Below are 23,156 nucleotides of genomic sequence, written 5' to 3'. Positions count from 1 at the left end.
ATAGGGGAGTGCCAATCATGAAACCTTAGGAGAGTTCTGCATGCTTTATTGGTATCATGTAGCTTAATTTCTTCCCCAAGATATCAGCATGACCTTGATACAATACACAATGGAACCAGACTTCCATCTTGGTGTGAAAGTCTACACGCTAGACAATTCATGGGAATGGGCCGCTATTGAAAGAGGGGGGGATCATGAATTTAAAGTCAGCTTGGGCTACACAGGCAACTCTGTTCCAAAAAACCATCTGTCCCCATAGGAAAACACATGTTGTCCCTAAAGTTGTCCCTGCCTTTACTAAGCTGTAGACATAATGAGGAAGGAGGAAGCTCTTTTTCCCACCGTGTACTTTAATATATTTGTTTTCCCTAGAATATTGCTGACTCTTAGACTCAATATATCCCTGCCCTTTTCATCACTGCATCAACGGCCTCCTTACTGTTGGCATACAGGATACATTACATTAATCACTGTTGTCCTGCCCCTCTTCTCCTGCCTTTGCTGCCTGGGGAATATTTATCATTCTAAGAAAAAGTACTCAGGATTTAGAAAGTGGCCTAAGAAGGAGCTTAGTGACTGGCAGGTCATTGTATCTAGCCCACACTGACAAGCGGAAGCAGAAAGATGAAGAGGATGTGGGCGAGGCTAGCGTCTGGAGCGTGGCTAGCTTACTTTACTCAGGTTTTAGGCTGAAGATATAATAGTTCTCATGCACAGTCATCTACTTGGCTAATATAGTTAACGTTATAGTAGATGCTAGAAGCAGACACATATCAACTTGATTTCTTTTCAAACCTGGGGGGTGCTTCATGGCAGAGCATGTGTGAGGCCCTAAGTTATATTCTTTCAATGTACGTTCTCTCTCTCTCTCTCTCTCTCTCTCTCTCTCTCTCTCTCTCTCTCTCTCTCTGGGCTTGAGTCTCAGAACCAACACTCCCTCTTCCTCTCCAGTGGCTGTCTCACCCCATCCTGCCTCCTGATCTTTCTCATGCTGTTGTAAAGTTCATGAGCTCCACACGTCTTCCTGTGGGCTCTTTGCTTGCCTCTCCGTAACTGCAGGGGCCTGGGCGTATGCTTCTCTTGCTTGCTCTATGATAGACGGTAAAAGCCTTCTCCCATAGTTACCATAAATGAGAATGCTTGGTAACAAGAGCCATCATCAGGCTGTTGCCACGGGGAAGGCGGAAATGTACTGTAGTGCAGGAAAGGTATAAGGAAAAGCCTGCTGGGAGTTCCCTCCTGCCATTGGCACGCACTGTCTGGAGTGGCAGTAATTGACATCAAGGGTTAACATTGTTTACTCTGTGACTGTATTTGGTATTATGAATCAGAGAGACGCTGGGTGGGTGGTGTAGGAGAACACCTTTAATCCCAGCACTCGGAAGTCAGAGGCAGGTGGATCCCTGTAAATTCGAGGCCAACCTGGTCTACAAGCGCTAGTTCCAGGACAGGCACCAAAGCTACAGTGCAACCTTGTCTGGAAAAAGAGTCAGAGAGACAAGAGGTGGAATTTCCCTACTTTTCAAACAGTAATTACTCGAGGCAAAATGACCTAGAAGTAAAGAATATCTCTAAAGAACTGGGATAAAATGGCACAACCCCATTTCATTTAAACGAGACTGAATGCATTCATGAGTTGTGTCTTTTACTTCTAATACAGCCTCTAGCTGGGCAAGGGTGGGGATAGTCACAGATACACCCATGATCCGACTAAAAAATGGGTAGGCTCCATCCAAAGACTTTGGTCCCAGGATGAAAACACCAAATAAGGTTTGGAGGACCAGGAAGTCAAATAGATGGTCCCATCTCAAAAGTTCTCCCCAGAGATGCTGAGAGCAAGGACCAGATAGTGATGGAGACGGTCGAGTTGATCCAGTCGGCAAGAGCTCTGAAATGGTGCTTGCTTTTAATTTGATTGGGAAATGTGATTTATTAATAATACGGCAAATGGTGTGAAGACAGCCTTCCATTTTCAAATATGTACTGCTGTGGTTTCACAGCACATAAACATTTATGACTGGACGTAAAAGATCGCAGTGCCTGCATGCTGGAGTCACCCCGGCTGAACGATGCAATGCTGCCCTGCATAGCGATGACCAAATGGACTAAAGAACTCAAGATGCACCGTGAGTTTATACTACCAATCGATCCATCATTTGCAGGGAGGAGAGTACAAAACCAGGAGAATTTACCCACACCCTAAAATGTCAGAATTAAGTCCATTTTCCTCCCGTTCCTTAGATGTCTCCACAGAAGTCTCTGCTTCCCCAAGTGTTGCTCAAATGCTACCTTCTCAACAAGGACAAACAACTAACCCACACCCTAAAATGTCAGAATTAAGTCCATTTTCCTCCCGTTCCTTAGATGTCTCCACAGAAGTCTCTGCTTCCCCAAGTGTTGCTCAAATGCTACCTTCTCAACAAGGACAAACAACTAGCCTATTACCTCTGTAGTTCTTAGGCCCCACCTGAAACACAAATCTGTGAATCCGTGTACACGCCTTTTCCTGCTGGGTCCTATTTCTTCAGCTTCCTTTGCTCCGATATACCACAGGTTAGTGCGTTAGGTTGCTAGCCTCAAGCCCACGCTACAACACTAAGTTCCAAAGTGACAGAAAGTATTTCCTGTTTTACTTCCCAGTACACACCGAGAGACCAGCACACGGTACAGCACCCAGGAACTCTTTATGGATTCACCAAATATCGATTCAGACACAAGCCTAACTTCACAGCAGTTTTTCTTTCTTGAAAACTGTCCTGGCCCTTCTCATGTGCGTGCCTCTAAGCCAGCTGTTTTGATTCCGTGTGACATTTAACGTAGACTTCTCCCCTGACATCATTCCAAAACAGCAAAGATTCAGGGGCTGGTGGGGGGAGAGCTCAGCAATGGGGAGTTTTCTCTTTAGCACAATCATTGCGACCATCACCATCGTCGTCACCGATAAAACGAGGGTGCTCCAGTTTATAACGGAATTAAACTGGTTAGTTAGTTAGAATACAGATGTGGTGAGTTCATGCAGAAACAGAAGGGGGAATAAAACCACCATTCAAAATTCCGAGTCTGATTCAGCCGTAGCTCTGACCCCGTGCAGGACGCTCTATCCTGCAGAAGGTGGCAGAAAGCGGTGGATGCTGTTCCCTTCCCAACACTCCACCAGTGCAGGAAGTCATCACTTCTCAGTTATTTGCAGCCAGTCCCTCCCTTTGAAACCCAAGAGTGCTTCTGACCTAGTTAGACTCCTGCCACTCTGAATGTGCTTAATAACGAGTTTTTTTTGTTTTGTTTTTGTTCGGCTTTGTTTTGGTCTGGATACTCACTTGTTGCCCAGTTATCAGTAAGAGCGATCCTTCCTTCCCATGTACCACTTGCCGGTAAATGTGATCAAGGATCAAGAGCTCGCTCCAGCAGTTCTGAAGCAGCTTCATTTGGTCATCAACCTGCAATTGGAAAACAAGAGCACATTACTTGCTGCCTTTTTGGTGCTGCATAATTCTCCAGGCAAGAAAACCAACAAGTAAGGAGGCCCCTGTCAGTCACTACTCAGACACATGCTTGGCATCTACAATGCTGCTCCTGGAAAACATGATTTTTATTTAGACAAATACTTCAGAGCATAAGCTAAGTATAATCAACGGGCTTCCAGGAGAAGGCACGCCATTAGATTGCTCTAGCTAGCATTACAACAGCTCCTGAAGTTTGGTTATCGGAGGGACGGGCGCCAGGATGGTCCTGAGCAGACCCTGAAAGGAATGAGCCCAAGTGGTCCATGCTCACAGATGGAAAGGTTACATACACATCATAGTTTGCTGCCAAACATAAAGAAAATGAACACGGTAGCCCGAGGGATCTCTGGAGACAGACAAACAGTGGCCATATTGAGTTTTAACTACAATTCTTTTTGAAATTTAGTTCTTAAAAATTCTATGTATCTTTTACATCGTGTATCGTGATCCCATTCATTCCTGACCCCTTCACACCCACCTTCTACTCCTCCTCTCTCCCCAATTAAAAAAATTCAAGAGAAAAAAAAAGTACGAAAATAAAGTGAAAAAAAATTAAGGAATTAAAAATCTTATCAACAAGTCACGCTGTACACCCCTTTGTCCATACAGCTCTGCTTGCAGCTCTTGACTGTAGAGTCATTGATCTCGTTTGAGGCCCCTGATCCCACTACACGACCGAAGCTGGGCCCCTGATCCCACTACACGACCGAAGCTGGGCCCCTGATCCCACCACACGACCAAAGCTGGGCCCCTGATCCCACCACACGACCAAAGCTGGGCCCCTGATCCCACCACACGACCAAAGCTGGGCCCCCACTAGGACTCTTCCTGGACATCCTGCTGCTGCCCTGTGTTGTGGAGATCCTGCAGCTTTGGATCAGCAGTCCAGCTCACTTCAAATGCTCCAGCAGATCATAGATGGGGTAGATATTGGGGCAGGACAAGTCATGAGCCTGGGTCTGAGCCTGGGCAGCGTTGGTCTGCCAGATTGGAAATGGGGACAGTTCTCCTGTGGACACAACTTCAGGGCTGACTCACCCCCATCTGTGCTGTGTTGGTTCTATTGTGCTGTCCTGACAGGGTGCAGGGCCTGCCCTCCAGAATGTTCTGGCTGGTGGGGGTCAGGAATAGCCCTCCCATTCTTGTGACCACAGGGCCTGTTCTCTCAACTACCCCCAGCATTGATGGGCGGGGAAGGGGGTATCATATTCCCCTGCCCATGTCATCATAAGACGGACAAGTGGGGACATCCCTCCAGTGCTCATAACTTTGGGGTTGGCTCTATTGTACTGCCCTGGCAAGGTGCAGGGTCTGCTCTCCCAAACGCGACATACAATTCTCAGTGATGCGAGACTCAAGAGAAAGATCACCAAGCCTATTCTATTCTTGCCTGTGACCCCAGCACTTGGCATCCTTGGTTCAGCCTCAACTACACAACACATAGGCGGCCAGCCACGGCCTCAGGAGCACCTGTTTTGAAATGTCCTGGATTCCCACAAATCCTCCAAATGTCAGTTTTCTTTGGGGTCAAGGATTGTTGTGAAGATGAAAATGGAAAGGTGTTGGGTCATAATGGGGATTTTGCACGTGTCCTACCTCACCCTCCAGGGAACTGTATTGTTCAATGACAAAAACGTATTTGTCTCGCATACCGTCTTACACATCTACGATCGAAATGTGGAGAAAAGCAATCTGGCGTTAGAGCTGTTTATGACACTATATCCCTTATTTGATAATGCACACCAACCAAAAGCCTGGTGAGTCTACAAGCAAGATCCTCATGCCACACATGTGCAGAAGCCGAGGAGGTTTATATCTCTTTACATTTCCACAACAATGTCCATCACTGAGGGAAGTCAGGGCAGGATCTCAAACAGAACAGGAACCTGGAGACAGGAGCTGATGTAGAAGCCATAGAGGTGGGCTGTTTACTGGCTTAGTCCCCACGGTTCACTCAGCCTGCCTTCTTACAGCACCTAGGACCACCAGCTCTGGGATGGCACCACTGGCAAAGAAATGGGCCCTGCCTGCCAATCACTAATTAAGAAAATGCCCAAGACTAAAGAGCCTAGAGGCTTGCCTACAGGCGTGAAGGTATTTTCTCAGTTGAGGTTCCCTCCTCTCAAGTTGGCATGGCACAAAGCGTCTGTGTATTAGTTTAGCTTTCGACTCACAGAACACACTTTTGAAGGTAGCAGAATTGGTACCATTCTGCTTCATTCTCAGACGTACAATGATGACTCAGGGATGTGTTCTTTCTTCCTCCCCCAAATCAAGGTTGTCTCCTGATTAGACCAAGAGGCATGAAAAATCTCCAAATAAAACCTTCTGAGCAGGTAGGTGCAAGGCCGGCTCAGGGTTCTGCCTTCAGTACTGCGTACCCCCTAACTTCCAGATCCAAGCTGCATAGATTGAAGCTAACATTGAACTGGGTGACTGGCAAAAGTTCTCCATCCAAAGAAAAGGATGCCACTAAGAATTCCAACTGTGTTTTCAAGGACTTAAACCCAGGACCCTAGACAAATACTTTACTACTAAACAAGCCCAAGGAGCTACTTTTGAGTCAATTATTTGGTGAGACTAAGTGTGGGCTCGGGGATAAAAGGATAAATAAGGTAAGTAGAAGATCCCCTGCCTGTATTCTGTGCAGTGCGGTGAGGGAAGGGCAGGTGGGTGCAGTAGCTCGGTACTTTATCCTCTGAGGCCCTGTGTCCTGATGACCCAGCAACAGGCATGTCATTGCACCCAGAGGGGACTGCGGTTCTCTCTCTGTGTCGGATGCGAAGGGTGATTTCAGAGCAAAGTGCAGGCTGCTCCTTGGGGTTTTATTGCGCCCCCATACGCTATCAGGATCTCATCTCAAATTTATCAGTCTACAATAGCAATTTGGCTCCGTTCATTTTAAGAACTGTGATATGAAGCTTTGGTTATTTGTTCAGCACTCTTTTCTGGGAAGCCAAAACCACTGTACTTTGAGATCATCTTTCCAATAATAACCACACAGGATAGCACTGTACGGAACTTCCAGGAGGTGGGGTCAGGCAGACCTCCAAAGTCCACGCATGGGTACAGAATGGGGATTCTGGCTTAAGAATCTAGTTACACAGCAAGAAAATTTATTATGACAGAGCACACCTTTAATCCCTTGGGAGGCAGGGGGGTGGTGGATCTGTGAGCTCAAGCCCAGCATGGTATGACTTCCAGGTCAGACGGAGCTCCACAGCGAGATCCTGCACCTACTCTTCCAGGATTCACAGAAACCATGCCAGGTGATCTTAACTCCTCTGGCCTCTCTGGGTATCTGCTTTCATGTATACATGTCTACACACAGACATATACACACATAATTAAAAATAAACCTTTTAAATGAAGAAAGAGTAAAGGGGACTGTCATGGCGATGGAGGAGGGTGAGTAGGCATAAAGAGCGTGTTTCTAGCCGGGCAGTGGGGGTGCACGCCTTTAAACCCAGCACTTGGGAGGCAGGCGCAGGCGGATCTCTGTGAGTTCGAGGCCAGCCTGGTCTACAAGAGCTAGTTCCAGGGTCCAAAGCCGCAGAGAAACCCTGTCTCGAAAAACCAGAGAGAGAGAGAGAGAGAGGGAGGGAGGGAGGGAGGGAGGGAGGGAGGGAGGGAGGGAGGGAGGGAGGGAGAGAGAGAGAGAGAGAGAGAGAGAGAGAGAGAGAGAGAGAAGCATGTTTCCTGGGTCACATCCCCCTTCATTTTAATCTGATGATGACCTGTTTTGCACATATAACATAGACATGGTTACTGTGTCAGAGTGCACTGTTACATAGCTACATCGTTACTGTAGCTGACTGCACAGTGGGACCCTGGCACAGAACTCTAACCTTCCCTCGTCCTTTAGAACGTTGAGGGAACATGTTCAAATCTGCTCCGTTCTCTCCCATCCCCGCACCCCATCCCGTGCCCAGCTCTTTGGAAATTGATGGAATTGGTGACAAGAGTGTCTACGTCTACCTTGAGTGTCATTTTGATTTTCCTTTTGTTTTATATGCAGTGTTGATTGTGACATCATTTGTTCTCTGGAGAGTCTCCTATCACTCGTCTGATTCACAAGGAATCCTAATTGCTTATCTGTCTGCCCTTCTCTGAGAGGCTCGTGATGCTTTTTAAACGAAGGAACAAATGCCTGAATCACTTTCGCCTCTGCGGTCCTTCACTTGCGCCCTGTGTATTTCAGGTACCAGTCCCGAGGGGTAGGCTTGTGTCTCCTTTGGCCCTTGTAAGATAAACGACAATTGTTAGATGCAGTGACTATGTGTGGCTGCCCCTTCTCACATGTGCCCTGCAGGTCTGCACTTGAAGCTGGCCTTGGTAAGGACTTCCAGACTGGCGATAATTTCAAAAGCCCTCCTGAGCAATTGAGCCTTTTTGTTTGAACTCCCCCATGAAGAGGTTTTACACAGATATTCTGTTGCATTATTTTCCATAATTGATTCTGTGCTAGTTTATGACCTCTTGAAATTGGCGAGAGTGCAGCTTCATGCTGCTCTGGATAATACCGTCTTCATGAACACAGTGAATAAAAGGGGCTGGAAAGAGACGACATCTTATCCATTGCCAGATAACAAGTGCTGGCAGTTTGTAATACTCACACACGTAAATGTGCATATATATGTATTCATCTGTGTGTATATAAATATACACATATATGCATACATTTAATTTATTGTATATAAAATGAGCTCTGAAGAGATGCCTACCAAGGAGTCAGAAGGAAAAACCAACTTATTTTTTAAGAAGAAAATTCTGCTACTATTAGTGCTGTAATATTTTGGGTGGCATCTGGGGAGCCCAGGAGGAGACCGGTTTAGCTATCAGTCCCATTGTAGAGCAAAATGTCTCACTAGTGGATAGCAACAGCACTCACTGCCTGTAAGCCTAGGTTATCGGCAGCAATAAACGCAAGGGCTTATCTCAGAAACGAGTTACTCATCAGAGAAACTCTCTACGCTGATATTCTAGAGGAGGGTGTCAAGGTACACAAGGCTCACACTGCAATGAAGTACTGCTTCCCACGCCCCGGCCTGGTCATCATTAGAAGTGCGAGCATTCCCGTGCTGTGCCGAGAGAGGGCCTGGCAGTCAACCTGAAGAAGGAAACCGTGCGGCTCTTTCTCCACATTCAGGTTATCAAGCGTTTGTGTCACACACACATCCCGACTTTGAACAGGTGAGACCTGATAATTCACTTTCCCTCTCGCAGAGAGTTTGCTTTATTTTGGTTTTTAAGATTTGGCCTTATCCTTTCCGCTCCCACATCCTTCCTACCTCCCCACCCAATCAAGTTCATGTACCTTTTACCTTCTCTTTAATTAAAAATAATTATGAAATAAATGAATAAAAGCACACCCACCACACCAACAAAGCCAAGATACCACATCGTAGTTATAACAACAAAACACAGAAAACACAGAGTTCTCTTTGCTTACTACTAATGAACATGGAGCCTGTGTTGTGGTATGGCTGACGTACCCAGTGTCAATCAACTGGAGAAAACAGATTTGCCCTCTCCAAGCTGGTATCGATTGAGAATAGCTTCTTGGTTAGGGGAGGGACTTTTTCTTTTTCCCTTCTCAGTTGCAGTTCATAAACCACGAGTCATGGCAGTTGAGCTTTAGAAAAGTAAGGAAGACATTCTACTGAAACGGAGAGAGGATGGAAGTAGGCATAAACCTAATAATTCTTGTTTCAGACCATCAACTTGATGCACAGGACCTGTGTTTAAAAGGGGGGCAGGTGTTGGATGAGGTGAGGAACAGAATGAATAAGACAAAAATCTATGCTTCTGAGAGAAAATTCACATACAAGCGACAGGAGCAGACTGTCAACCAGATGCCCAAAGGCCCATTCTACTGATCCTCCAGGGTCACAGAAAGGTGGGCATAGACAGACTCACCTTGTAGAACTTAGTATCTATTCATCCATCCATCCATCCATCCATCCATCCATCCATCCATCCACCCATCCTTGACTTTTGGTTTGGGGGATGGTTCTCTCTATGTAGCCCTGGCTATCCTGGAACTCACTGTGTAGACCAGGCTGGACTTGACCCCAAAGATCTGCCCAGCTCTGCCACCTGAGAAAAGACATAGGCCACCATGCCCAGGACGTGTAGAACGTTTTAAATAAGTCTCTACTCCCCTTATTTACTTTGTTAGAATAACTTCTGAATCCAAATACAGTTTTTAAACGAAAGGAAAGGAAAACACATTTAAAAACAAAAAACAAAACAAAACAAAACAAAACAAAACAAAAAAAACCAGGGCTGCTGAACTAGCCCGGTGGGTTGCAGCACTTGCTGCCAAGCCTGATGACTTGAGTTCAATCCCTGGGACCCAGGGGACAGAAGGAGAGAGCAGAGGCCTGTCAATGGTCCTCTGACCTTTACCCACTAATCATTCCTGCAAAAGAAATAAATAAATGTGTGCGCGAGCGCACACACAGGCGCTACTATTCAAACCCTCTTCGGCATCACTCCAATGCCCAGGGACTTTTTTTTTTTCCTAGCAAAAACCAAGCAAACAAACAAACCAATCTCTGGAGGTGGGTCGCCATTTCATTTTGCAACTATCGTGACATTTATATACATACATCCAAAAACAGTGAGAGAGAAAAAAAAAATCAAAAGCCAAACCATCCAAAAGTCAACTCTACAAATTTCAATAAGAACCTGCCTCAGGCAATGCAGACACGTGGCTACCTTAATCGGCTAGTGCTTTCTAATATGCGCAGATGGCTATCTGAAACCCGTATCGTAAACTGCTACAAAGTCCAAGAAAAAAAAATGATTTCACATTAACAATAATTAAGCAAGCACTAAAAACAAGACTGAAGCCAAGAGAAGCAAGAGCCAGTAAATCTCTTGGGCTGATGCAATGCTCCAGAGTGCACTGTGCAGAACACCAGGAGGAGTGCGGCATGCTTTCAACTGCATGGCTGTTGGTCAAGGACCTATCTAAAAGCAACCTACTGGGATCTAGGCTGTGCTGGCCTTTTCTGTACATCTCCAATGGGGTGACAAAGGCCCTCCGACAAGTCTTCCCTGGAGGTGAACTCTCCAGTCCAAGGAGGGGAGGGGAAGGCAGAGGGCTTTAACTGCTGTCTGCCTTTTCCATTTCATTCCCACAAGCCACGGAGGTAGGGGTGGGGGTAGGGGTGGGTGTGGGGGTGTCTTCATCCACTCCTCTTCCATTCAGGTCAAGACCAAGAACTCCCCAGATCCTAGGATTCAGAGACTAAATCCATCATAGAGGTGGATATTAGAAGCATCCGGTTTGTGCATATTTGTCTGGACTTGAACTTCTTCCATGTTCCCCAGACCCTCCTCCACGGTGCTTCAGCACACCAGAGTGTGCGGACAGGTGACACTGTACAGTTATCAGCGCGCAGCCTGATCTCACAGCCAGGATGGCCGCAGTAGCCTGCGCTTCACGAGACTTGCCTGTGATCGCGATAATCGGCTCCGTTCCTGAGGACAGGCCGGCCATCTTGTATGTGGGTCCAAAAACAGTAAGAAGGATTTCCGGTAACCCTCCTTCCTATTCCATGTCATTGTAGCTCCATCAGAAGCATTGGTTGCTGTCATTTCCCTGGGAGCAAACTGGGCTATAGCAACTAATAGGAAACAAGGTGTCAAGCTCTCATCTCAGAAGCTTTCCCTCCTAAAGGACTTTATGGACCACATTAACACTTTTGGGGTGTTAGATATTGGATTTAGAATCTCATGCATGCTATATAAGCTTTCTATTGATTGAGCTATATTCCCGATCATTTCTGTTGACTGATTGATTGGTTAGTTCTGACTGCTTGGTTTATTGATTGACACAGGGCCTAAGTTTTCCCGGCGTTCCTGAACTCACTCTGTGAGCTCATATGGCTAGTGAATGTAAGATCCCCCTGCTTCAGCCTCCCAGCGAAGCAGGGTTTAGACCTGTGTCATGAGGCCCAGCTAGGTTTATACATTTAAAAATAAGCAAATAAAACAAAGCTTTGCATCCATGAACCCCTTTAGCCCCCACAGCACTTGGTAAGACAGGCCGAACAAAACTGATCATCGATTTGCTAATGGGGCATCAAAGTTATGTAATTTTCACAACAGAGCTCGGCTAAACTGAAAAGCCAGGACTTGAAATGTTCATGATTTTAGTGGCCAGGAATATTAACACACCTCTCCCAAGAATGCGCACAAGTCCCTGAGAAGCCATTAAAAGCTACTGCCTCTGAAACCCTCCCTCACAAGCTCCATCCATGTTGGTCAAGCCTCCACTCTTCCCTCACAACAACTTCACCTATACACGCTGGTTTCTGCCACATTCTTAAACTGGGGGTCGGCAACGTGATGGTCTTCAGACTTGGAAAACTAAACTACGGGCAGTAATCCTTCATGAGCACAGAGTCAAAAACCGAAACGTTCCCACGGGCAGCAACACCATAACCTGGAATACAGGAGCGAGGCTGTCGTGGGGTGGCCTGTTCTCTCAGGCTGGCCCCAGCCGGTGATGGGGAGGAGAGAAGCAGCCCCCAGACAATGACAAAGAAAATGTCTGTGGGCAAAAAATAAGGAACATCATCCAGAGCCATTGGGTGGGGCCTAACAGTCCTGCGCCTCAGGGGGCCCCTCGGGGAAGCACAGTCAGTGTCCAACCGTGGACATTTGCAATCGGAAAGACCAGGAAGGAAGTCGGGAGTGGGGGGGGGGTAACTTTTCCTTCTGAAGACTATTCAGACTGTCTGTGATTGCCTGATGCCTTGTTTTCCGGGGACGTTAATGAAGCGCTGCTTTCAGTAAAGCTGTGTTCATGTCAGGGAGTAAATGTGAAGTCCTGAGAGACAACTCAGAGTTTGATGGATAAAGCTGCTCGGAGTGTATAAATATTGAATATCGCTACTGAGAAACACATATTCAAATCTGCTATGTTTGGTGAATGCCTGTAATTCCAGCTCTCCAGAAACTCAGCCCCGAGTTCAGCCTGGGATACATAGAGAGCCTTTCTCAAAACCTGAGTGAGAGCTAAGCAGATACATTAGTGGTTAAAAGCTCTGACCGGGGTTCAGTTCCCAGGACCCACGTGGTGGCTTCACAACCACCTGTAACTCCAGTTCCAGAGCTCCTGCTGCCCTTTGCTGGCCTCCGTGGGCACCAGGCATGCAAGCGCTACACAGGCATACATGCAAGCAAAATGCCTAGACACACATGACGGGCTGGAGACAGGACTCAGCAGTTAAGAGCACTCTGCTCTTCCAGAGGACACAGTTCAAATCCATGTACCCACAGGACAGCTAACAACTGCCTGGAATTCCAGTTCCAGGGGCTATGACACCCTTAACACAGATATACACACAGGCAAAACACCACTGCACATAAAATTTTTAAAATGAATCATTTAATAATGCATAAGAACCCTCACTTGTGTGTATACATACAAACACACACACTCTATTAAAACTCCATGTTCTGCCAAGCCCCTGAACGTATGGCAGTGGTTCTTATTCTTCCTAATGCTGTGACCCTTGTCAAGTTCCTCAGGCTGTGGTGACAAGCAGCCACAAAATAATTTTGTTGCTACTTCATAACTGTAATTTTGCTACTGTTATGAACTGCAGGGTAAATATCTGATACGCATCTCCCATGGTGGCCATGACCTACAGGTTGAGAACCACTGTTCAATGGACCTGATATTCAGAAGAATTTTTTTTTTTTAAAAAAAGGGACTAATGGGGCTGGAGAGATGGCTCAGTGGTTGAGAATACCGACTGCTCTTCCAGAGGTCCAGGGTTCAATTCCCAGCACCCATCAGTAGCTCATAACAGTCTATAGTTGTGTAAGATCCAATTCCCTCTTCTGGTATAAAGATATACATACAGACAAAACATACATATACTTAAATATTTTTAAAAAGATAGGGACTAATTAACCTAAAGCCACTATCATGGCAGATTATAAGTACATTCCTAATCAGTAATAAAACTGAACAGCATATTCTGGGCACCCTGAAGACGTCATAAATATGTGACCCAGTTTGGTCTATAGCAGCCCCACTACCACCACCACCACCACCAGCAGCAGCAGCAGCACCAAAAAGGTTGGTTGGTTAATTGGTGTAGCCCTGCTTGTCCTGGAACTTGATATATAGACCAGGTCTGCCTCTGCCTCCCAAGTGCTGGAATTAAAGGCATGGGCCACCATGCCCAACCTCAGTGACTGGGTTTTCTTTTGGTTTTTCATGATAGGGTTTCTCTGTAGCTTTTGGAGCCTATCCTGGAACTAGCTCGATAGATCAGGCTGGCCTCGAATTCATAGAGATCTACCTGTCTCTGCCTCCCAAGTGCTGGGATTAAAGGAGTGCACTAACACCACCAGCTTCTGTGACCAGGTTCTTGTGTCAAGAACGTACAGCCGGGTGGTGGTGGCGCTCGCCTTTAATCCCAGCACTCGGGAATCGAGGCAGGAGGATCTCTGTGAGTTCGAGGCCAGCCTGGTCTACAAGAGCTAGTTTGAGGACAGGCTCCAAAGCTGCAGAGAAACCCTGTCTCAAAAACAAAACAAGACAAGGCAACAGCAACAAGAAAAAACTTACAAAGAACAGAAGAAACAAGCCCTGGCCCTTGACAGCTAGTGCACAAACTAGCGTGACTCCATGGCCAAGGAGCTATGGTCAGGGCTGCGACTTCTGACAAAGAACTCATCAGAGCCGAACTGCAGCTGTGCTTTGTGGATGTGTCCCTCAGATGAGAGGCGTGTAAATCAGGGACAACCAGAAGAAGACGACTTGAGATGCTAAGCGAAAGACAAGGAAAGAAGTTCAGGCGATGGGTACAGTAGACGGATGTCAAATGCTTTGTCGCGCTTTTCCTTGCTTGGGCACAGTGGCGTTAGTGGTGGCTACTACCTATCTTCCTGTTCTTCGGTTCTGAAATCTCCTGTGTCCTCACCTGTTTGACCTGGAAGATGATATGCCAAACAGGAAATTCCCTTGAAGGAGACTTGCTGTTAGTTTTTATGTCAATTTGATGCAAGGTAGAGTCATTTGGGGGAAAGGAGCCTCAGCTGAGAAAAGTTACCTACTAGACTGACCTGTGGGCAAGCCTGTGGTATATTTTCTTGGTTGATGTGAGAGAGCCCCGCTCACTGTGGGCACTACCACCGCTGGCTGTCAGTCTCGGGTGCTGTAAGAAGGCAGGCTGAGAAAGCCATGAGAAGCAAGCTGGTAGGAGCACACATCCATGGCCTCTGCTTCAGTTCTTGCCTCCAGGTTTACTGCCTTGAGTTCCTGCCCTGGCTTCCCTACCAGGTTAGTTAGTGATGGACTAAACACTGAAAGACGATGACCCAGTTTGTGGATATGGCTTCATGGCTGACCGCTATGTACTGAACAACCAATCCAAGAGCTCATCCCTAGGAGAGGCTAATTCTTATCCAAGCGTCATTAGTTGCCTCTAGTTCTTTGTCTAGGTATGGGATCCTGTGAAACTTTCCTTCTTCCATATTAGCAGGTCCGTTTATATTGTCACTGTTCCAAAGCAAAACTGAACATGATGCAAAGATCAACGGATCATGGGGAACACAGTCCCAGCAGATAAACCAGTATCACGTCGCCTGCACTTACGGCCCAGGGAGCATCTAGGAAGGAGGGCCAGAAACATTCTAAGACCCAGAGTACCAGATATCACCAAGTCTGCTTTGAAACAGTCTTCCCTAGAAATGGCTGCATAAACCGAAGTTTTATTGGTCGTGGCGTTATATTACAGCAACAGAAATTCAAAGCAGACGGTGCATTTTCTGTTGGCTTTCTACAATGTCAAGAAAGGATTTGTGACTATGGTGACATCTTCATAATCAGGCAGTGAAGTTATACCTGCAGTTCTCCCTTCCAGTCACCATCTTAACAAGCATGCCACCAGGGATGTGACAAGGCCATCGCTGAGCATCTTCGATTAAGACATGAATGGCAGAAGGTTCTGGCTGCTCCATTCTTTGTGAAATAGAGAAATGCAACTGAGGCCCTTGAGATGACAGGGTGGGGGAGGAAGAGACAAGCCGGGCGATATTCTACAGAGCATCCTCTGCGCCCTCTACAGTCACTAACAATTGTCCTTTCTAGAATGCATTTTGGTCTTTCAAAAAAAAGTGTTTAGAGACTTATGTGTCCTTGGTCCCTTTTGGCTGGCTGCATCAATCAGGCAGTTAGCCAAAAAAGAAGAGGAAAAAAAAAAAGAAAAAAACACCACTCCAGTGGCCTAAATATCTCTCGCCAAACACACAACTAAAATTAGGACAGAAATGAAGCCACAGTCCCTAGGGAGGATTCGACGATGGGAATTCTCTGGGTGGACACAAAAATACCTAGGAGAATTTTTCTTTCAGGTTCCCCGGGAGTACACAACAGGACGAACTTGTCCCTTCACATTATTTAAATGCCTCGTTCAGGTCACCACAATGTCAAATGTAGGTTTGTCTGTGTCTTCTGAGACCCCCAGAGATGAGGGTCATCACCAAAGAGCCTGGCATAGGCTGAGAGCTCCAGGTTGCAAGTCTGATCTCCAGGTGCGGAAAGGTCATTTCTAGGTCAACCAAACAATTTTTATTCATTAAAAGAAACAGTGCATGTCTGGGAATTTTTATCCCGGTGCTCTAAACATAACACAATAATGTCAAACAGTCCCCATGAAAATGCTCTGTCACTGGCAGTGGGAATGACATTCTCCAACACTAACCACTCGGGTTGAATGTTGCCTCAAAATCTGTGCTGGGTCACACTCTGGTCCTAGTCCTGCGCTTATAGTTTGTACTTAACTAGTACTTACTTGCTCAAGACGGAAATGACCCGGTAACTACCTTTGGTTCAATGACTTCATTTTGCAGAAGAAGAAATTCAGGATGAGTGGGCTATAATTTCAGTACATTGACTACAGGTACGAAAAGGGCAGCAGAGCCCATGCATCCCACTGGGGTGCAATTTAACTCCACTAGTCAGAGAGAAATGAACAACCTTCTTGATCTGGTTCTTAAAACTCAAACTGCTATAGTTTGGGTCTTACTTGTTCCTCGGAGACTCCTGGGATAAAGGTTTGGTTCACAGCAGATGATGACACTGGGTACTGATGGGACATTTGTGGGGCGGGACCTAATGGAAAGATGCCAATACCCCTTGAAAGGGCTGTTCAGACACGGCCCCCACATCATGCGTGAACAGCTTCCAATGCTGTAAGCTCCTATAGCTCTATGTACCATCACCTTACCAAAGGTCTAAGTCAATAGACTTGTCCACAATTCTAACCTCTGACACATGAGCCAAAATAAATGGTTCTTCCTAATAAGCGCATTATATCAAGTATTTTGTCATAGTGATAGAAGGCTGTCATCATCCCAAGTTACTTCCTAGAGGGAAATATCTTAACAGTGATATAATTTCTCTATTTCAAATGAAGACATGTATGACTTGGGAAATAAAGACCTTTGGAAAGTTGCAAAGACAGACACCAAATAACAGAACTTTGCATGCACTCTGCCCTGGGGAAGACCATGAAGGCAGCTGAGGGTGGAGGGCTGGTGTCTGCTTAATCCCATGGGGTGGAGGGTCTGGCCTTATGCTCTGAAGGAAGAAGGGAGTTCTCCTTGGAATGACAGAAACTGCCAGAGATAAAGGGTCACACTGTCTGTGGCTGAACATCCCAAACTTCAGTATGTGATTAAGTCACAAAGAGTTACTTGATTCTTGTCTTGATTTTTTAGACAAGTAAGAACTTAATTTGACCCTGGTGTGTTTTTACTAACAGCTTACAAGACTGGCACAGGAGAGGGCAGTGCTCCACCAGCAACCCGGAAGAAGCACCCAGCCTCCGTGAGCCTCGATGGTCTACCACGTGAAACCACCATTAGCCCTGCCCCAGGGCTTCAGCGAGGCTCCTAGCTTCTTGATCCCTGTGGCGGCTTGAATAAGATGGCCCATATAGGCTCCACGGGGAGTGCAGCTACTTGGAAGGATTAGAATGGTTAGAAGATGTGGCCTTATTGGAGAAAGTATCACTGGGGGTGGTATTGGAAGTTTTTAAAGTCCATGCCAGGCCGGGGTGCATGGTCGTTCTTGCTTTCTGCCCTTTCTTCTCCTTTCCCTCTTTCTTCCCGCCTGCTGCTCAGGATCTCACACGCAGTACTGCTCCAGTGCCATGCATGACACCGTGCTCCCTCCTAGGATGATAATGGACTAAACCTGAGACTGTAAGCCAGTCTCCAGTTAAATGCTCTCTTCAAGGAAGCAACTTTAGAGTCATGCCTAGCTCTTCTGTGTGAAGAAAGTATGCCTAAGAGCACATTTACCATAATCTCTATTTTCATATTGTTTCAATTACATCTTAAGAGGATGGTTCTCATCCTGTGGGTTGCAGCCCCCAGGGGTTGCATATCAGACAACTTATATATCAGTTATTTACATTATGATTCATATATGGTATAATTTAAAGGTTGGGAGTCACCACAGCATGTGGAACTGTATTAAAGGCTCACAGCATTAGAAAGATTGAGAACCACTGAGAAAAACAAGCTGAACCAGGAGATGGATAAAGGAGTAAAAGTAACTCACTGCCAACCCAGATGATCTCAGTTCAACCCCAAACTCACACAGTGGAAGAAGAGGGCCAGTTCCTTTGTCCTGTCTTCTGACCTCCACACAAGCACGGTGGAAGGTACATGACCCCTCCCCAAACAGGTCAATAAACATGTAAAAAGAATTTAACAAATAATTTTAAAAAGAATCTGCAATCTACATGCTGTCTGCTCCCTTCCCAAACACTCATCCAGTACAAACCCACGAGATAGAGGAATGCCAACTTGGGCATGTTTCCACAAGGCAAAGACGGATCTCTTAGCTTACCCCAAGCCAGTTCCTTTCATTGTTCATATGTCCAGGCATTCTTTATTCACTCTTTAGTAAAAGTCTGAAACTGTGGTGATGGCACACGCCTGAAGTCCCAGCACTTGGAATGCAGAGGCAAGTGGATCTCTTTGAGTTCCAGGTCAGCCTGGTCTGCAGGGTAAGTTCCAGGAGAGACAAGGAGAAACCGTCTCAAGAAAAAGATAGATAGACAGACAGACAGACAGACAGACAGATGATAGAATAAAATCTACAATTATTTTGTTTGTCATTGAATATAGTGAAGAAAGAGAATCCAGCAAGATCTAATAATTTACGAATAGCAGATACACTGGTCACAGGACACACACTGCAACATGGGTAGCTGAATAGAGTACAAGGACTCCCACTTATTCCCACGTAAAAAGGAGAGAAATACTGATTGTAAGAAAGAATGCCTTTATCATAGGAATGGTTAGGGATGGAGTCCTTGCTCTGTCTCAAAAAAAAAAAAAAAGGAATGGAGAGAAATATATTCCTCCCTCTGGGTTTCGTACAGTAGAAATCTGCTTGATGTATGACTCCGCGAAAACAAGTATGTTATTGATAGGAAGAAGGTGTTTATGATTTCCATGTCCATACACAGTTACTGGAGGGCTAGTGTGCTTCAGGGACAGAGCTGTGTGGTCCCCAGGAGCTTCTTGGGCACATGCCTGTTCATCCGTGCTATGCTGTTCAGTGCATCCTCAGCGGGAGCTGGCAGGCTGCTTAGCCGGAGTGTGCTAGCTGATTTATGATACACAAGAAGGTAATTCAGTCAAGTCATGAAGCTGAATAACTAACTAGCCAAGGGCTTTTACACAGGACAGATAGACATACACCTATAGGGAAGACAACCATAACACAGTCATCGCCATGCATTTCTGTTTTCACACACCAAGGGCTGGGGATGTCCCTCGGTGCTAGGGTACTTGCCTACTGTGGGCAAAACACACCTCCCTTGCCTCATCCCAAACTTTCATACAGCTGCTCATAAATTCTCTATTGTACACAAGGGTGAAACAGCCTTGTGGAATAGGTAGGGTTTTGAACACTGGAGTGACAAACATGTATCACATGATCAGAATCTCTTAATAGTCGTCTGTGAGAGATCATCACTGTGATGGGGCCACCACATACAATTTAGAAAGCAAAGGGTCTCTAGATCCAGCACGCAGGACTTGCTATTATGGTCAATTGCGACTCTTCCTGGCCAAAAAGTATCTTAAAGTCTTTATGATGATTCAAGACCTTTTCCTACAGGATATCCAGCAACAACCATGGCTCTGTCTCAGGCGAGAGAAGCTAACTATAATCCGCCAGGGACATAACCATGCTCCCAGCCCAAGACCAGCTTCACAAAGACACCATGTTTCCACACCAGTTGAGCCTGGCCTGCTGGCACATTTTTCAGCAGCAACCCAAACCTGACTACTCAGACATCTTCATCTCATTCCAGTGGCTCAGAGGAACTTAGGCAGAGTCTGGCTAACAAACAAACCGCGTCCTCCTCAGAGGGACCATTTGCCTTTCGAGGACTTGGCACCTTAAACAGTGATCTGGGTTTAGTATAATCCTTCCTGTCATTTCTCCAGCCACACAGCTTCCCTTCATGAGTACTCATTACTCTTTTCTCAAAGTTCTGATGACAAAGGCCTAAGGTTGCTTTTCATGTTTAACACTGGAAGTGGCATTTCATAGACATTTTTCAGAAATAAGCAATCTGTCCACAGTAGAAAGGCAACCTATTTTCTGCCAAACCCAAGTTCTTCCTAAACAAGGAGACGATCCTAATGCTAGGAGACAGACAGGCTGCCTAAATGAGGGTGAGCGCGTCCTTCCTGACAGAATCCTCAGGCTAGGAGCTATCTGTCTCCATTCACACGCCATCCAAGCAGTTCAAGGAGGGGAGTACCAAGGAGCCCTCGGATCAATATGGTGAAGTATGGAGATTGATCTCATCCTGGAGTGAGTGCACTGATGAGCTCTTCCACATGACCTTTGCTCCCTAGCACAAATTAGACTCTCCCACTGACCACAGTCTTGCACGGGGACCTTCGGTGTTTGCCTGCTTTTAATAAAGCACCCTGCAGGCCGACCTCAAAGATGACTACAGAAGATATATCCTGTCTTTACAAATGAGGTCAGGAAGAATATGTTTATAATTACGATGTCATAAACTCATAAACAAAGTTGTTTTAAGAGTGTATTTTTCATTCTGTTATTAAAAGTACTATATATTTCTTGGCAGGAAGAGTCCTGCTCGACTTTATTCTCTCTTAAAACTTTGATTCTAGCCAGAACCTGGAAACACTCTAAATGTTCCTCAGCTGAAGAATGGATAATGAAACTGTGGTAAATTTACACAATGGAGTACTACACAGCAGAAAAAAAACGACACCTTGAAATTTGCGGGCAAATGGATGGATCTAGAAAACATCATTTTGAGTGAAATAACCCAGACCCAGAAAGACAAATAGCATATGTACTCAATCATAAGTGGCTTTTAGACATAAAGCAAAGAAAACTCAGTCAACAATTCACAATTCCTGAGAACTTATACAACAAAGAGGATCCTAAGAGAGACATACATAGATTTGATCTACATGGGAGGTAGAAAAAGACAAGATCTCCTGAGTAAATTGGGATCATTGGGACCACGGGAGACAGTAGTAGGGGAGGGGGAAGAAGATAGGAGGGGAGTGGAGAAAAGTATATAGCTCAATAAAAACAATAAAAAAAAAACCCTTTATGCTTTAGTCAGATAGTGGTGGCACATGCTTTTAGTCCCAGCACTCAGAAGGCAGAGGCAGGCAGATCTCAAACTCAGAGGCCAAACTGGTTTACAGAGTTCCAGGGCAGCCAAGGTTATACAAAGAAACTTTGCCTTGAAAAACAAACAAACAAACAAAAATCTGTGGTTTTAGAGCCTAATACACCTACAGTACATCTTGAGACCTCAAGGTGACTCAGCGCAACTCTCAGCCCACAGTGCTGGCGGCTGCTGCACCACAGTTTGAGTAAACGGCAACAAACTGAGATGTGATCATGTGAGCATCGTCTCACACGCTGTTGTGTTCACACACTGACATCTGAGGCACAGGAATACGGATGGAGGTCATTTGCTCCTCAGGGAGCTAAGAGAATCGGGTGAGGCTGTGCAGACAGCTTAACCAGCTGAGCTTTTGTTAATTCGCACTTCTGGAAAGTTCTAAGTAATACTGATGTACTGTCCCCCACGCTGTTGTGAGGGCTGATTGAGCTAATGTGTAAAGAGTGCTTGAGACAAAACTTGGGCTCGACAAATAACAGCCACTATTAGAGTCTAATACTTTTCTTTGGTTTTTCTGTAGCTTTGGAGCCTGTCCTGGAACTCCCTCTGTAGACCTGGCTGGCCTCCAAGTCACAGGGATCTGCCTGTCTCTGCCTCCCTAGTGCTGGGATTAAAGGCGAGCTCCACCACCGCCTGGTGCAAAATGTCATCTTAAAACAATAAGTGGAAACTGGGTGTGAAGGTCATCGCAGGACACCCCAGATCTACAAAAGAGAAAACCTAAACTGGAAAGAAATTTCTATTGGGGGTTTGCAGTCAGTTGGTACCAAACTTTCTCAGACTTCAGCCCACAGGAAAGAGTAGCTATCAAGAGTGATAGGTAATATTTAAGACAGTAGCTTTCTAAATCTGCTGGAAGAGCACAAGAGGTTAAAACGGTTTTCTCAATTATACCAAGATGTCATTTGCCCTCAACTTCTCTGACCCTCCACCTCTCGGGAGTACCTGGAGGCTGCGGATGTAATGACATCATCACACTGGTGGCAAACAGAATGTTTGCTTTGGGGATTCTCTGGCTTTAGCTCTTAATACAATAATTTTTATAGCCATAACTGACACAGTTGTGGGGTGGAATTCGGTTGTACAGCAAGTACTTGGAACATGGGAGACATGATTCCTATATCCCTAGACCCACCAAATGGGTGTTTTCAAGAATGCCAAGCACCCTGATTATCAAAAGGTTTGAGATTCCTATTTATTTTAAACCCATCTCAGTCACTTTCATATCATCATAAATGAGTTCTAGAGACAACTAGATTCAAAACGGTGCTTGGGTTACTGGTCAAAAGGCAATGAGCACGGTTGGGGACACCGATATGGGAGCCTGGGGGAAAGGGTATGTTAGCAACCTTCGCCTGGCCTAGAGTCTAGGAGTTGGAACAGCTCTGATGCTCCATTTCAGTTGACCCAAGAGCTTTAGTCTGGGGGAAGGAAGGACTGGAAGACATGGCTGGTGTGTTGCCTAGCTGGGGTGTTTGAGATTTTTCTGTATGTGCAATGGAATGCTGTGAACGGTATGAACAAACCACAAAGACAGAACAAATACGTGGAACATAGAGATGCTGGTCAGCTAACGGAGGTCCTAGCCAAGAACCGCAAAGCCTACAGCGGGAGATAAGAGACAGACGCCACTCAATAAAGCCCCTCTGGCTACCTCAGAGACTAAAAATTTTCTTTGTTTGTATGTCCCCGATTTTAACCTAGGTCAGGGTTACAGAAAAAAATAAAAATAAAAGATTCAAGTTTGCTGAGATGTGACCCTCCTTGACGGGACGTCTATTATTGAATACACTGGCCATATTGTAAGGTAATTAGTGAGCTTTTCAGTTCTAAAAAAGTTTCCGGAACTCATTCTCTCCCCGCCCTCATACCTTTCCATTAATAATAGACTTAATTATTTGGCATAAAT

At 45.8% G+C, this 23,156-nt stretch overlaps 1 protein-coding gene across 5 annotated transcripts in view; it reads right to left on the bottom strand.

Annotated features, from left to right (window-relative positions):
• The window catches only part of Nr5a2 (nuclear receptor subfamily 5 group A member 2), a 129,230-nt gene that overhangs the window by 48,527 nt on the left and 57,547 nt on the right, over positions 1 to 23,156 (bottom strand). For all 5 annotated transcript variants that reach the window (XM_087906465.1, XM_048430942.3, XM_048430945.3 and 2 more), the window contains one exon: positions 3,318 to 3,437. In XM_087906465.1, coding sequence (XP_087762591.1) covers positions 3,318 to 3,437 — 120 coding nt within the window. The remainder of the gene's footprint in view (positions 1 to 3,317; positions 3,438 to 23,156) is intronic.

The sequence above is a fragment of the Myodes glareolus genome, chromosome 5 (genome assembly GCF_982192425.1).
Source record: "Myodes glareolus chromosome 5, mMyoGla1.1, whole genome shotgun sequence".
Taxonomy (NCBI): Eukaryota; Metazoa; Chordata; class Mammalia; order Rodentia; family Cricetidae; genus Myodes; species Myodes glareolus.
This window is presented reverse-complemented; position numbering and strand designations above follow the sequence as displayed.